General features: G+C 57.9%; 1 protein-coding gene across 5 annotated transcripts in view; it reads right to left on the reverse strand.

Annotated features, from left to right (window-relative positions):
* The window catches only part of SLC4A11 (solute carrier family 4 member 11), a 348,451-nt gene that overhangs the window by 100,490 nt on the left and 231,829 nt on the right, over nt 1–16,132 (reverse strand). For 2 of the 5 annotated variants that reach the window (XM_069745129.1, XM_069745128.1), the window contains exon 1: nt 1,444–1,558. The exons of the other annotated variants lie outside the window; for them this stretch is intronic. In XM_069745129.1, coding sequence (XP_069601230.1) covers nt 1,444–1,483 — 40 coding nt within the window. In that variant the 5' untranslated portion in view covers nt 1,484–1,558. Of the gene's footprint in view, nt 1–1,443; nt 1,559–16,132 lie in introns of those variants that run through there. 5 annotated transcript variants of the gene reach the window in all.

A 16,132-nucleotide genomic window follows, 5' to 3' on the forward strand; every position in this document is an offset into this window, starting at 1 on the left:
TACTGCGCGAGGGGAGTAGGGGCTGAGTGGGGACACCATACTGCGCGAGGGGAGTAGGGGCTGAGTGGAGACACCATACTGCGCGAGGGGAGAAGGGGCTGAGTGGAGACGCCATACTGCGCGAGGGGAGTAGGGGCTGAGTGGGGACACCTTACTGCGCGAGGGGAGTAGGGGCTGAGTGGAGACACCATACTGCGCGAGGGGAGAAGGGGCTGAGTGGAGACGCCATACTGCGCGAGGGGAGTAGGGGCTGAGTGGGGACACCATACTGCGCGAGGGGAGTAGGGGCTGAGTGGAGACACCATACTGCGCGAGGGGAGAAGGGGCTGAGTGAAGACGCCATACTGCGCGAGGGGAGAAGGGGCTGAGTGGGGACACCTTACTGCGCGAGGGGAGTAGGGGCTGAGTGGAGACACCATACTGCGCGAGGGGAGAAGGGGCTGAGTAAAGACGCCATACTGCGCGAGGGGAGAAGGGGCTGAGTGGAGACGCCATACTGCGCGAGGGGAGTAGGGGCTGAGTGGGGACACCATACTGCGCGAGGGGAGTAGGGGCTGAGTGGAGAATCCCGCGGTGACCACACAGGTGACGGGCGGCCCGCACACAGATGTGACAACATATATAAGGATGAGCAGAATTCCCTGCGGCCTCCACAAGTCACAGCCTCTTATGTGGTCTCCCAATGGGTATACAATGTGTGCTGCTATATACACAGTGCATATACTGGTGCTACACATCACACAGTGTGTGTGTGTGTGTGTGTGTGTGTGTGTGTGTGTGTGTGTGTGTGTGTGTGTGTGTGTGTGTGTGTGTGTGTGTGTGTGTGTGTGTCTTTCACTCTACATGGTGTATATACATACACACACACACCCATCTCACGGTATACAAACATCACATACACACCCCACACACACTATCCACGATATACAGGCACAAAAAAAAAAAAAATCTGCATACACACAACATACATACACACAATATGTGCATACACACACAACATACATACTATACATAAGCACAATATACACACACATTATATATATATATATATATATATATATATATATATATATATATATATACACAGCCCTCTCCGTCCTCCCCGGCGGCTGGAGCACTAGCACCGGCGGCTGTGACTGTAGCACCGGCGGCTGGAGCACTAGCACCGGCGGCTGTGGCTGTAGCACCGGCGGCTGTGGCTGTAGCACCGGCGGCTGTGACTGTAGCACCGGCGGCTGTGGCTGTAGCACCGGCGGCTGGAGCACTAGCACCGGCGGCTGTGACTGTAGCACCGGCGGCTGTGGCTGTAGCACCGGCGGCTGTGACTGTAGCACCGGCGGCTGTGGCTGTAGCACCGGCGGCTGTGGCTGTAGCACCGGCGGCTGTGGCTGTAGCACCGGCGGCGCCGTCTCTCGGTCCCGGCTGCGGGCGGCGCTCACTCACCGCATGGCTGGAGATGGAAGACTCTCCTGGCCGCTGCCATCTCTCCTCAGCTGTGTATCACCTCGTCTTCCTCCGCTCCATCTTGTCACTATAAGTTTCCTTTTTTTTTTTTTTAGGAGGATCAGCAAAGCCCAACCCCCTGTGTAGTGAGGGAGGAGGAGGAGGAGGAGGACACCCGAGACACCCGCGACACCCGCCCGCCGCAGTGCCCCACACCCGCCCAGGAAACCGCACGGGACTCTCTGCACTGCCAGCCTGTGTGCCCCGCTCCGCAGCCGTCCTGTGTACCCCCACCCAGCCTGTGTGCCCCGCTCCGCAGCCGTCCTGTGTACCCCCACCCTGCCTGTGTGCCCCGCTCCGCAGCCGTCCTGTGTACCCCCACCCAGCCTGTGTGCCCCGCTCCGCAGCCGTCCTGTGTACCCCCACCCAGCCTGTGTGCCCCGCTCCGCAGCCATCCTGTGTACCCCCACCCTGCCTGTGTGCCCCGCTCCGCAGCCGTCCTGTGAACCCCCACCCAGCCTGTGTGCCCCGCTCCGCAGCCGTCCTGTGTACCCCCACCCTGCCTGTGTGCCCCGCTCCGCAGCCGTCCTGTGTACCCCCACCCTGCCTGTGTGCCCCGCTCCGCAGCCGTCCTGTGTACCCCCACCCTGCCTGTGTGCCCCGCTCCGCAGCCGTCCTGTGTACGCCACCCTGCCTGTGTGCCCCGCTCCGCAGCCGTCCTGTGTACCCCCACCCTGCCTGTGTGCCCCGCTCCGCAGCCGTCCTGTGTACGCCACCCTGCCTGTGTGCCCCGCTCCGCAGCCGTCCTGTGTACCCCCACCCAGCCTGTGTGCCCCGCTCCGCAGCCGTCCTGTGTACCCCCACCCTGCCTATGTGCCCCGCTCCGCAGCCGTCCTGTGAACCCCCACCCTGCCTGAGGAGGCCGAGACAGCCTCAGAGAGAGACAGCGGAGGAGGCGGAGGCAGCCTCAGAGAGAGAGAGGAGGGGGCAGAGACAGCCTCAGAGAAAGACGGAGGAGGGGGCAGAGACAGCCTCAGAGAGAGAAAGGAGGAGGCAGGGACAGCCTCAGAGAGAGAAGGAGGAGGGGGCAGAGACAGCCTCAGAGAGAGAGAGGAGGGGGCAGAGACAGCCTCAGAGAAAGAAGGAGGAGGGGGCAGAGACAGCCTCAGAGAGAGAGAGGAGGGGGCGGAGACAGCCTCGGAGAGAGACAGAGGGGGAGGCAGGGACAGCCTCAGAGAGAGAGAGGAGGCCGAGACAGCCTCAGAGAGAGACAGGGGGGGAGACAGAGTCAGCCTCAGAGAGAGGAGGGGGCAGAGACAGCCTCAGAGAGAGACAGGGAAGGAGGCAGAGACAGCCTCAGAAAGAGGGGAGAGGCAGAGACAGCCTCAGAGAGAGAGAGAGGAGGGACAGAGTCAGCCTCAGAGAGGAGGAGGCAGGGACAGGCTCAGGGAGAAAGTGGCAGAGACCATGGTAATGCTGATGGGTTGTCCCGGCAAGGAGAAGGTGTGGAAGGGCGCATGGGGGAACACAGGAATGTGATGCCCCCTAGCGCCCTCTAAAGCAGGGAGGTGTGATGAGGGAACAGCCGCCATCTTGGAACAGGCATGCTATCAGATTGGCGTGACTCCATTTTGTCTCCTGGACACAGGAGTGCTCCTGGCCCCCACCTTTGCTAATGAATAGAGTTCCTATTAGTATGCTAACGGGCTGAGCTCAGTGTAAACTGTAGATGGTAGTTCAAAGCCCCATGAGGAAACCACGCCACCAGGGGGCTTGGAAATGCTTGGGGGCTTAATTAAAACACGCATGCCAAGTGGCCATTGGATACACATCTATTATGGCAGCCCAGCCAAACCGTCTCCAACATGGAATTGTGAATTATGGACGCATCGTCCGAGGTACAGGCTCATAAAAAATATTCTCATTACCCTAAAGAAATTGTACATCCAACAGTGTGACTCCCGTGACGGTGGAAGGTCTGAAACCCGAGATAAAAGGATCAGCCCAAAATTAATTTATGATTTAATTGCCTTAAGGGCGCACTAGATAATTACAAGAAATATACAATCACAATATCAAGAGCTACAGTCAGAGTACAATATAACAACAATAATACAAGGCTTAAAGGTATAAAGCTGGAGGTCCATTTACCAGGTCGAAGGTCGCTTGTGGAAGCCGGGGGGCATAGCATTCCGCAGGTTCAAAAACTTAGTTGCCGGGCAGCCCCCAGAAAGCATGTGCTTGCTCCCCCCTGGCTGGCATACCCTGTTCCTTAAGATGTCATCATCATCATCTTCTTCTGTGGAGTCAGTCCCTCCCAGTGACCTCAGCGTCTTCTTATACCTGGCTGAGCCCCCCTGCTTGCAGCTGGGTGGGCTTAGCAATCTCCACCCCCTCTGTCTCCCTGCAAGATTTATTCCAATATCTAATAAATGGGATAACTTCTCTCAGGATGATCGGATCAGCACACGGGCAGTACCAGCGCCTGTGGTTTGTTCTGCCGGTCGTACTGGGATCAAACCTGGACCCATTCGGTCCCTGTGGGAGGCTGATCCCTATATCTCGGGTTTCAGACCTTCCACCGTCACGGGAGTCACACTGTTAGATGTACAATTTCTTTAGGGTAATGAGAATATTTTTTATGAGCCTGTACCTCGGACGATGCGTCCATAATTCACAATTCCATGTTGGAGACGGTTTGGCTGGGCTGCCATAATAGATGTGTATCCAATGGCCACTTGGCATGCGTGTTTTAATTAAGCCCCCAAGCATTTCCAAGCCCCCTGGTGGCGTGGTTTCCTCATGGGGCTTTGAACTACCATCTACAGTTTACACTGAGCTCAGCCCGTTAGCATACTAATAGGAACTCTATTCATTAGCAAAGGTGGGGGCCAGGAGCACTCCTGTGTCCAGGAGACAAAATGGAGTCACGCCAATCTGATAGCATGCCTGTTCCAAGATGGCGGCTGTTCCCTCATCACACCTCCCTGCTTTAGAGGGCGCTAGGGGGCATCACATTCCTGTGTTCCCCCATGCGCCCTTCCACACCTTCTCCTTGCCGGGACAACCCATCAGCATTACCATGGTCTCTGCCACTTTCTCCCTGAGCCTGTCCCTGCCTCCTCCTCTCTGAGGCTGACTCTGTCCCTCCTCTCTCTCTCTCTGAGGCTGTCTCTGCCTCTCCCCTCTTTCTGAGGCTGTCTCTGCCTCCTTCCCTGTCTCTCTCTGAGGCTGTCTCTGCCCCCTCCTCTCTCTGAGGCTGACTCTGTCTCCCCCCCTGTCTCTCTCTGAGGCTGTCTCGGCCTCCTCTCTCTCTCTGAGGCTGTCCCTGCCTCCCCCTCTGTCTCTCTCCGAGGCTGTCTCCGCCCCCTCCTCTCTCTCTCTGAGGCTGTCTCTGCCCCCTCCTCCTTCTTTCTCTGAGGCTGTCTCTGCCCCCTCCTCTCTCTCTCTGAGGCTGTCTCTGCCCCCTCCTCCTTCTCTCTCTGAGGCTGTCCCTGCCTCCTCCTTTCTCTCTCTGAGGCTGTCTCTGCCCCCTCCTCCGTCTTTCTCTGAGGCTGTCTCTGCCCCCTCCTCTCTCTCTCTGAGGCTGCCTCCGCCTCCTCCGCTGTCTCTCTCTGAGGCTGTCTCGGCCTCCTCCTCTCTCTCTCTGAGGCTGTCTCTGCCCCCTCCTCCTTCTTTCTCTGAGGCTGTCTCTGCCCCCTCCTCTCTCTCTCTGAGGCTGCCTCCGCCTCCTCCGCTGTCTCTCTCTGAGGCTGTCTCGGCCTCCTCCTCTCTCTCTCTGAGGCTGTCCCTGCCTCCCCCTCTGTCTCTCTCCGAGGCTGTCTCCGCCCCCTCCTCTCTCTCTCTGAGGCTGTCTCTGCCCCCTCCTCCTTCTTTCTCTGAGGCTGTCTCTGCCCCCTCCTCTCTCTCTCTGAGGCTGTCCCTGCCTCCTCCTTTCTCTCTCTGAGGCTGTCTCCTCCCCTGTCTCTCTCTGAGGCTGGCTCTGCCTCCTCCCCTCTCTTCCTGAGGCTGTCTCCGCCTCCTCCTCTGTCTCTCTCCGAGGCTGTCTCCGCCCCCTCCTCCTTCTTTCTCTGAGGCTGTTTCTGCCCCCTCCTCTCTCTCTCTGAGGCTGTCTCTGCCTCCTCCTCCCTCTCTCTCTGAGGCTGTCTCTGCCCCCTCCTCTCTCTCTCTGAGGCTGTCTCTGCCCCCTCCTCCTTCTCTCTCTCTCTCAGAGGCTGCCTCTAACTGTCGGTCCCTGGGCCACGCCTCCGGTGAACCCTGCTGGACCGTTACCCGGTACAGCCGTCCCTGGTCCCAGACCACCTGCTCGCGGTCTGACTACCCGGGAGGCTGTGCCGCCTGCTCCTTAAGAGCTTTCAGGCTAGCGTCAGCTTCCAGCGCTTTCTGACATCCCTGACTCGATGTGGCGAGAATGGACAACACCGCCACATCCACCGTCAGCTCCCCGGGATCTGTCTCCTGGCCGCTGTCTGACTCGGCAGCCACTTGGTCAGAGAGGGGGAAGCCGTCGGACCTCTGCAAGGCTCCTTGGGCTCCGGCGCTCCCATTCCTGGTGACAGCGGCCACGACCACTGTGTCCATGGGTAGCGCCTGCTTCCCCCCGGCTCCTGACCAAGTCGCCGGGTCAGGCAGACTTCCCGGCCCTCCTGACATCCCGGGTGTGGGGAACTCCCGCCCTGGGGTCTTACCTGGTGGCTCCTCTCCCGGGACGCCTCCTCCCCCCATGGCCTGTTCCTCTTCCTGCAGGGGCCCTAGGCTCAGCAGGCTGGATTCACCTAGGGGCCCTACACTGCCCATAGCAGCCCCTCCCTCCACCTCTGAGCTCTCCCCTACAGTCTCCTCACCTGTCCTCCCCGTGAGCCCCGTGTGTGTGGTGTCAGTGCATGGAGTACCCTCAGGTTTCACTCCCTCCCCCACTGTTGGAGGCACATTCAACACATCAACATTCACAGTAGAGACATGACATTCTTGGGGAGCCGAACTTGGGGGTTCAGTGGCCACATACTGAGACACTAGCCGCCCCAAATCGGTCCCAAGTAATACATTAGCAGGAATATTCGACGTTACTCCCACCTCCCGCATTCCCCTCCCGACACCCCAGTCCAAAAACACCTTTGCGACAGGCAGCGCCGGTTCCACGCCTCCAATTCCGGAGACGGACAGGGATCTCCCTGGCACCAAGTCTTGAGGGGACACCACCTCAGGACGTACTAGGGTTCGTTCAGCGCCTGTGTCCCGCAGTCCCATGACCGCTGAGCGGCCGATAGTGACGGGTTGGTAATTGTCCAGGGACCTCCCACCACCCCCTCCCACACATAAAACAGTGGACGGTTTCGGAGACATGGATGGGGCCTTAAGACGCTGGGGACATGCTGTCTTGAAGTGCCCCAGCTGGTTGCAGTGATGACAACGTCTGGGTTCTGCGCCTGGCCTGGAGAGGGCAGCAGGGGGGTACACCCCTTGCACTCTGGGGGCTGGGGAAACAGGGGCAGGATTGGGCTTACCCCCTCTCCAGGTGCTGCTGGCAGGCTTCTTCGGCTCAGGCGCCCTGTTATTGGCATACTCATCTGCCAGGGCGGCTGTAGCAGAAGCCCCCTTCGGTTTCCGGTCACGGAGGAACTGCTGGAGGTCCTCTGGGCAGTTCCACAAGAACTGCTCCGTGACGAACAGTTCCTGGACCTCCTGGTGGGTGGTGAGCGCTAGACCCGAGGTCCAGTGCTCTGCAGCTCTCAGCAACGCCCGCATGTGGTCGGTCCAGGTGTCCTTTGGGCCCCGCTGCAGGCTCCGGAACTTCTTGCGGTAAGACTCTGGGGTGAGGTTGTAGTGCTGGATCAGCGCCCGCTTGATGCTGCTGTAGTCCTGCTCCGCCCCGGCAGGTAAGTCCCCCAAAACTTCCAGGGACTTACCCCTCAAACGGGGGGTCAGGTATCTTGCCCACTGATCCGGGGCCAGATGGTGTTGAAGGCAGGTCCTTTCAAAGGCCAGCAAGAAGGAATCCAGGTCTCCATCCTTCTCAAGCAGAGGGAAGTCCTCGGCCCGGACTTTGGAAACCCTGGACTCTGGCGGTGCTGGGGCGTCCAGCGGGAGCCCGCGTTGAGCCATCTCCAGTCGGTGCTGGCGCTCCGCTGCTCTCTCTGCCGCTGCTTGCTCCGCTGCCCGCTTAGCAGCTCTCTCTGCCCGCTCCGCTGCTTCACGGCGTTCTGCACGCTCAGCCTCCGCTGCTTTCTCTGCAGCTGCCATGAGTCTCATATAGGCGTCTTCATTACCCGCCTCGAGACGTGCTACTGCCGCTGCAACAAGGGCCGCTGATGTGGACAGGCTGGGGCGGGTAGGTGGTGGGTAGTCCCTTGCCGGACTAAGCACGGGTGGCTGGCTCCTTGGGGAGTCTGGGCTGAGCTCCCCCTCGCCTGGAACAGTACCGTCCACCACCACCTCCTCATAGGCCATAGCACTGGCCTGCGCCCTCACTGCACTCCTGGTGCCCTCCGCCATCTTTGGAACCTCTGGTTACTGACACAGCTGTACCCCTGACCTTGCACACAACTTATTATATCTACACTCTGACCATCTAGTGCTGGGCTGACCTTAAGACCCCAGCAGTGAAAGTTACCACTGGTAGTCTTTAGTGTCTGGGAGTAGGGGTCCCACGCACACTATTACTCTGATCCCACGTACGCTGCCACCACTGTGAAGGATTACCCCTTCCTCCCACGTCACCAATCCGTGACGTCACTACACAGGTCCAGCTCTCCGGCGCCCCCTTTGTCTCTCAGGTCAGTAAAGGGACTGCACCTAGAGCAAATGGCCGCCGGGGAGACTGCCCTGTTACCCACCCTGGGTATTCTAAGATTCGCAATCAGAGTAAAAGGATCAGCCCAAAATTAATTTATGATTTAATTGCCTTAAGGGCGCACTAGATAATTACAAGAAATATACAATCACAATATCAAGAGCTACAGTCAGAGTACAATATAACAACAATAATACAAGGCTTAAAGGTATAAAGCTGGAGGTCCATTTACCAGGTCGAAGGTCGCTTGTGGAAGCCGGGGGGCATAGCATTCCGCAGGTTCAAAAACTTAGTTGCCGGGCAGCCCCCAGAAAGCATGTGCTTGCTCCCCCCTGGCTGGCATACCCTGTTCCTTAAGATGTCATCATCATCATCTTCTTCTGTGGAGTCAGTCCCTCCCAGTGACCTCAGCGTCTTCTTATACCTGGCTGAGCCCCCCTGCTTGCAGCTGGGTGGGCTTAGCAATCTCCACCCCCTCTGTCTCCCTGCAAGATTTATTCCAATATCTAATAAATGGGATAACTTCTCTCAGGATGATCGGATCAGCACACGGGCAGTACCAGCGCCTGTGGTTTGTTCTGCCGGTCGTACTGGGATCAAACCTGGACCCATTCGGTCCCTGTGGGAGGCTGATCCCTATATCTCGGGTTTCAGACCTTCCACCGTCACGGGAGTCACACTGTTGGATGTACAATTTCTTTAGGGTAATGAGAATATTTTTTATGAGCCTGTACCTCGGACGATGCGTCCATAATTCACAATTCCATGTTGGAGACGGTTTGGCTGGGCTGCCATAATAGATGTGTATCCAATGGCCACTTGGCATGCGTGTTTTAATTAAGCCCCCAAGCATTTCCAAGCCCCCTGGTGGCGTGGTTTCCTCATGGGGCTTTGAACTACCATCTACAGTTTACACTGAGCTCAGCCCGTTAGCATACTAATAGGAACTCTATTCATTAGCAAAGGTGGGGGCCAGGAGCACTCCTGTGTCCAGGAGACAAAATGGAGTCACGCCAATCTGATAGCATGCCTGTTCCAAGATGGCGGCTGTTCCCTCATCACACTGCCTGTGTGCCCCGCTCCGCAGCCGTCCTGTGTACCCCCACCCTGCCTGTGTGCCCCGCTCCGCAGCCGTCCTGTGTACCCCCACCCTGCCTGTGTGCCCCGCTCCGCAGCCGTCCTGTGTACGCCACCCTGCCTGTGTGCCCCGCTCCGCAGCCGTCCTGTGTACCCCCACCCTGCCTGTGTGCCCCGCTCCGCAGCCGTCCTGTGTACCCCCACCCTGCCTGTGTGCCCCGCTCCGCAGCCGTCCTGTGAACCCCCACCCTGCCTGTGTGCCCCGCTCCGCAGCCGTCCTGTGTACCCCCACCCTGCCTGTGTGCCCCGCTCCGCAGCCGTCCTGTGTACCCCCACCCTGCCTGTGTGCCCCGCTCCGCAGCCGTCCTGTGTACGCCACCCTGCCTGTGTGCCCCGCTCCGCAGCCGTCCTGTGTACCCCCACCCAGCCTGTGTGCCCCGCTCCGCAGCCGTCCTGTGTACCCCCACCCAGCCTGTGTGCCCCGCTCCGCAGCCGTCCTGTGTACCCCCACCCAGCCTGTGTGCCCCGCTCCGCAGCCGTCCTGTGTACCCCCACCCTGCCTGTGTGCCCCGCTCCGCAGCCGTCCTGTGTACCCCCACCCTGCCTGTGTGCCCCGCTCCGCAGCCGTCCTGTGTACCCCCACCCTGCCTGTGTGCCCCGCTCCGCAGCCGTCCTGTGTACCCCCACCCTGCCTGTGTGCCCCGCTCCGCAGCCGTCCTGTGTACCCCCACCCTGCCTGTGTGCCGCGCTCCGCAGCCGTCCTGTGTACCCCCACCCTGCCTGTGTGCCCCGCTCCGCAGCCGTCCTGTGTACCCCCACCCTGCCTGTGTGCCCCGCTCCGCAGCCGTCCTGTGTACCCCCACCCTGCCTGTGTGCCCCGCTCCGCAGCCGTCCTGTGTACCCCCACCCTGCCTGTGTGCCCCGCTCCGCAGCCGTCCTGTGTACCCCCACCCTGCCTGTGTGCCCCGCTCCGCAGCCGTCCTGTGTACCCCCACCCTGCCTGTGTGCCCCGCTCCGCAGCCGTCCTGTGTACCCCCACCCTGCCTGTGTGCCCCGCTCCGCAGCCGTCTTGTGTACCCCCACCCTGCCTGTGTGCCCCGCTCCGCAGCCGTCCTGTGTACCCCCACCCTGCCTGTGTGCCCCGCTCCGCAGCCGTCCTGTGTACCCCCACACAGCCTGTGTGCCCCGCTCCGCAGCCGTCCTGTGTACCCCCACCCTGCCTGTGTGCCCCGCTCCGCAGCCGTCCTGTGTACCCCCACCCTGCCTGTGTGCCCCGCTCCGCAGCCGTCCTGTGTACCCCCATCCTGCCTGTGTGCCCCGCTCCGCAGCCGTCCTGTGTACCCCCACCCCGCAGCCGTCCTGTGTACCCCCACCCAGCCTGTGTGCCCCGCTCCGCAGCCGTCCTGTGTACCCCCACCCTGCCTGTGTGCCCCGCTCCGCAGCCATCCTGTGTACCCCCACCCTGCCTGTGTGCCCCGCTCCGCAGCCGTCCTGTGTACCCCCACCCTGCCTGTGTGCCCCGCTCCGCAGCCGTCCTGTGTACCCCCACCCTGCCTGTGTGCCCTGCTCCGCAGCCGTCCTGTGTACCCCCACCCTGCCTGTGTGCCCCGCTCCGCAGCCGTCCTGTGTACCCCCACCCTGCCTGTGTGCCCCGCTCCGCAGCCGTCCTGTGTACCCCCATCCTGCCTGTGTGTCCCGCTCCGCAGCCGTCCTGTGTACCCCCACCCTGCCTGTGTGCCCCGCTCCGCAGCCGTCCTGTGTACCCCCACCCTGCCTGTGTCCCCCGCCCTGCCTTGACAGCTCTGTTTTTGCGGCTCACTGGGTGATAATGTGCCAGTAATGGTCCTATAATTGTCAGTGATAATGCCGCCTCTTACCTGCCTCCAGGCTGCAGTCTTATCACTCACACAATTATTGGACACTTTGTCACCGCTTCGCACACTGTTGTGCCAACATAGCTGTGCACTAAATGCAGTGTGTACAGTAAACGCGCGGGCTGCTGGCCTGAGCCTGCGAGGTTACAGCGCTGGGGCGTCATTGCTTCCGAAACAAAACCATACAGAGATATTAGCCTTGTAGATGTGACGGAGGCTGTGTGATATTAGCCCTGTGGGTGTGACGGAGGCTGTGTGATATTAGCCCTGGGGGTGTGACGGAGGCTGTGTGATATTAGCCCTGTGGGTGTGACTGAGGCTGTGTGATATTAGCCCTGTGGGTGTGACGGAGGCTGTGTGATATTAGCCCTGTGGGTGTGACGGAGGCTGTGTGATATTAGCCGTGTGTGTGTGATGGAGGCTGTGTGATATTAGCCCTGTGGGTGTGACTGAGGCTGTGTGATATTAGCCGTGTGTGTGTGATGGAGGCTGTGTGATATTAGCCCTGTGTGTGTGACGGAGGCTGTGTGATATTAGCTGTGGGTGTGACGGAGGCTGTGTGATATTAGCCGTGTGTGTCTGACGGAGGCTGTGTGATATTAGCCCTGTGGGTGTGACGGAGGCTGTGTGATATTAGCCCTGTGGGTGTGACGGAGGCTGTGTGATATTAGCCCTGTGGGTGTGACGGAGGCTATGTGATATTAGCTGTGTGGGTGTGACGGAGGCTGTGTGATATTAGCTGTGTGGGTGTGACGGAGGCTGTGTGATATTAGCTGTGTGGGTGTGACGGAGGCTGTGTGATATTAGCTATGTGCGTGTGACGGAGGCTGTGTGATATTAGCTGTGGGTCTGACGGAGGCTGTGTGATATTAGCCCTGTGGGTGTGACGGAGGCTGTGTGATATTAGCCCTGTGGGTGTGACGGAGGCTGTGTGATATCAGCCGTGTGTGTGTGACGGAGGCTGTGTGATATTAGCCCTGTGGGTGTGATGGAGGCTGTGTGATATTAGCTGTGTGTGTGATGGAGGCTGTATGATATTAGCCCTGTGGATGTGACGGAGGCTGTGTGATATTAGCCCTGTGGGTGTGACGGCGGCTGTGTGGTATTAGCCCTGTGGGTGTGACGGAGGCTGTGTGATATTAGCTGTGGGTGTGACGGAGGCTGTGTGATATTAGCCGTGTGTGTCTGACGGAGGCTGTGTGATATTAGCCCTGTGGGTGTGACGGAGGCTGTGTGATATTAGCCCTGTGGATGTGACGGAGGCTGTGTGATATTAGCCGTGTGTGTGTGACGGAGGCTGTGTGATATTAGCCCTGTGGGTGTGACGGAGGCTGTGTGATATTAGCCGTGTGTGTGTGATGGAGGCTGTGTGATATTAGCCGTGTGTGTGTGACGGAGGCTGTGTGATATTAGCCCTGTGGGTGTGACGGAGGCTGTGTGATATTAGCCTTGTGTGTGTGTGATGGAGGCTGTGTGATATTAGCCGCGTGTGTGCGATCGAGGCTGTGTGATATTAGCCGTGTGTGTGTGACGAAGGCTGTGTGATATTAGCCGTGTGTGTGTGACGGAGGCTGTGTGATATTAGCCCTGTGGGTGTGACGGAGGCTGTGTGATATTAGCCGTGTGTGTGTGATGGAGGCTGTGTGATATTAGCCGTGTGTGTGTGACGGAGGCTGTGTGATATTAGCCCTGTTGGTGTGACGGAGGCTGTGTGATATTAGCCGTGTGTGTGTGTGTGATGGAGGCTGTGTGATATTAGCCGCGTGTGTGTGATCGAGGCTGTGTGATATTAGCCGTGTGTGTGTGACGGAGGCTGTGTGATATTAGCCGTGTGTGTGTGACGGAGGCTGTGTGATATTAGCCCTGTGGGTGTGACGGAGGCTGTGTGATATTAGCCGTGTGTGTGTGATGGAGGCTGTGTGATATTAGCCGCGTGTGTGTGATATTAGCCGTGTGTGTGTGACGGAGGCTGTGTGATATTAGCCCTGTGGATGTGAAGGAGGCTGTGTGATATTAGCCCTGTGGGTGTGACGGAGGCTGTGTGATATTAGCCCTGTGGGTGTGAAGGAGGCTGTGTGATATTAGCCCTGTGGGTGTGACGGAGGCTGTGTGATATTAGCCCTGTGGGTGTGACGGAGGCTGTGTGATATCAGCCGTGTGTGTGTGACGGAGGCTGTGTGATATTAGCCCTGTGGGTGTGATGGAGGCTGTGTGATATTAGCTGTGTGTGTGATGGAGGCTGTATGATATTAGCCCTGTGGATGTGACGGAGGCTGTGTGATATTAGCCCTGTGGGTGTGACGGCGGCTGTGTGGTATTAGCCCTGTGGGTGTGACGGAGGCTGTGTGATATTAGCTGTGGGTGTGACGGAGGCTGTGTGATATTAGCCGTGTGTGTCTGACGGAGGCTGTGTGATATTAGCCCTGTGGGTGTGACGGAGGCTGTGTGATATTAGCCCTGTGGATGTGACGGAGGCTGTGTGATATTAGCCGTGTGTGTGTGACGGAGGCTGTGTGATATTAGCCCTGTGGGTGTGACTGAGGCTGTGTGATATTAGCCCTGTGGGTGTGACAGAGGCTGTGTGATATTAGCCGTGTGTGTGTGATGGAGGCTGTGTGATATTAGCCGTGTGTGTGTGACGGAGGCTGTGTGATATTAGCTGTGGGTGTGACGGAGGCTGTGTGATATTAGCCGTGTGTGTCTGACGGAGGCTGTGTGATATTAGCCCTGTGGGTGTGACGGAGGCTGTGTGATATTAGCCCTGTGGATGTGACGGAGGCTGTGTGATTTTAGCCGTGTGTGTGTGACGGAGGCTGTGTGATATTAGCCCTGTGGGTGTGACGGAGGCTGTGTGATATTAGCCGTGTGTGTGTGATGGAGGCTGTGTGATATTAGCCGTGTGTGTGTGACGGAGGCTGTGTGATATTAGCCCTGTGGGTGTGACGGAGGCTGTGTGATATTAGCCTTGTGTGTGTGTGATGGAGGCTGTGTGATATTAGCCGCGTGTGTGCGATCGAGGCTGTGTGATATTAGCCGTGTGTGTGTGACGAAGGCTGTGTGATATTAGCCGTGTGTGTGTGACGGAGGCTGTGTGATATTAGCCCTGTGGGTGTGACGGAGGCTGTGTGATATTAGCCGTGTGTGTGTGATGGAGGCTGTGTGATATTAGCCGTGTGTGTGTGACGGAGGCTGTGTGATATTAGCCCTGTGGGTGTGACGGAGGCTGTGTGATATTAGCCGTGTGTGTGTGTGTGATGGAGGCTGTGTGATATTAGCCGCGTGTGTGTGATCGAGGCTGTGTGATATTAGCCGTGTGTGTGTGACGGAGGCTGTGTGATATTAGCCGTGTGTGTGTGACGGAGGCTGTGTGATATTAGCCCTGTGGGTGTGACGGAGGCTGTGTGATATTAGCCGTGTGTGTGTGATGGAGGCTGTGTGATATTAGCCGCGTGTGTGTGATATTAGCCGTGTGTGTGTGACGGAGGCTGTGTGATATTAGCCCTGTGGATGTGAAGGAGGCTGTGTGATATTAGCCCTGTGGGTGTGACGGAGGCTGTGTGATATTAGCCCTGTGGGTGTGAAGGAGGCTGTGTGATATTAGCCCTGTGGGTGTGACGGAGGCTGTGTGATATTAGCCCTGTGGGTGTGACGGAGGCTGTGTGATATTAGCCCTGTGGATGTGAAGGAGGCTGTGTGATATTAGCCCTGTGGGTGTGACGGAGGCTGTGTGATATTAGCCCTGTGGATGTGAAGGAGGCTGTGTGATATTAGCCCTGTGGGTGTGACGGAGGCTGTGTGATATTAGCCCTGTGGGTGTGACGGAGGCTGTGTGATATTAGCCCTGTGGGTGTGACGGAGGCTGTGTGATATTAGCCCTGTGGATGTGACGGAGGCTTTGTGATATTAGCTGTGTGGGTGTGACGGAGGCTGTGTGATATTAGCCCTGGGGGTGTAACGGCACCTGTGTGATATTAGCCCTGTGGGTGTGACGGAGGCTGTGTGATATTAGCCCTGGGGGTGTAACGGCACCTGTGTGATATTAGCCCTGTGGGTGTGACGGAGGCTGTGTGATATTAGCCCTGTGGGTGTGACGGAGGCTGTGTGATATTAACTGTGTGGGTGTGACGGAGGCTGTGTGATATTAGCCCTGTGGGTGTGACGGAGGCTGTGTGATATTAGCTGTGTAGGTGTTACGGAGGCTGTCTGATATTAGCTGTGTGGGTGTGACGGAGGCTGTGTGATATTAGCTGTGTGGGTGTGACGGAGGCTGTGTGATATTAGCCCTGTGGATGTGACGGAGGCTGTGTGATATTAACTGTGTGGGTGTGACGGAGGCTGTTGTGAATTCTGTGGCAGAGCTCCCTCCTGTGGTCACAAGTGGTACTTCGGCTGATTCTCTCTGTGAGCTTCTGTTGGTGGAGGGAAGTGGTACTGCGGCTTCTGAGTTTCCTCCCTCAGGTGATCTGGTGAGGTCGTTAGGTGCTTCTCTACTTAACTCCACCTAATGCTTTTATCCTGGCTTCCTGCCAATGTTCCAGTGTTGGACTTGCTTTTCCCTGGATCATTCCTGTGGCCTGCTGCTCTGCATAGCTAAGTTCTTCTTTGCTATTTGTTTGCTATTTTTTCTGTCCAGCTTGTCTAATTTGTTGCTGGAAGCTCTGGGACGCAAAGGGTGTACCTCCGTGCCGTTAGTTCGGTACGGAGGGTCTTTTTGCCCCCTTTGCGTGGTTTTCTTTAGGGTTTTGTGTAGACCGCAAAGTTACCTTTTCTATCCTCGATCTGTTAAGAAAGTCGGGCCTCACTTTGCTGAATCTATTTCATCTCTACGTTTGTCTTTTCATCTTAACTCACAGTCATTATATGTGGGGGGCTGCCTTTTCCTTTGGGGTATTTCTCTGAGGCAAGGTAGGCTTATTTTCTATCTTCAGGCTAGTTAGTTTCTCAGGCT

Source organism: Ranitomeya imitator, chromosome 1 (assembly GCF_032444005.1).
Source record: "Ranitomeya imitator isolate aRanImi1 chromosome 1, aRanImi1.pri, whole genome shotgun sequence".
Classification (NCBI taxonomy): Eukaryota; Metazoa; Chordata; class Amphibia; order Anura; family Dendrobatidae; genus Ranitomeya; species Ranitomeya imitator.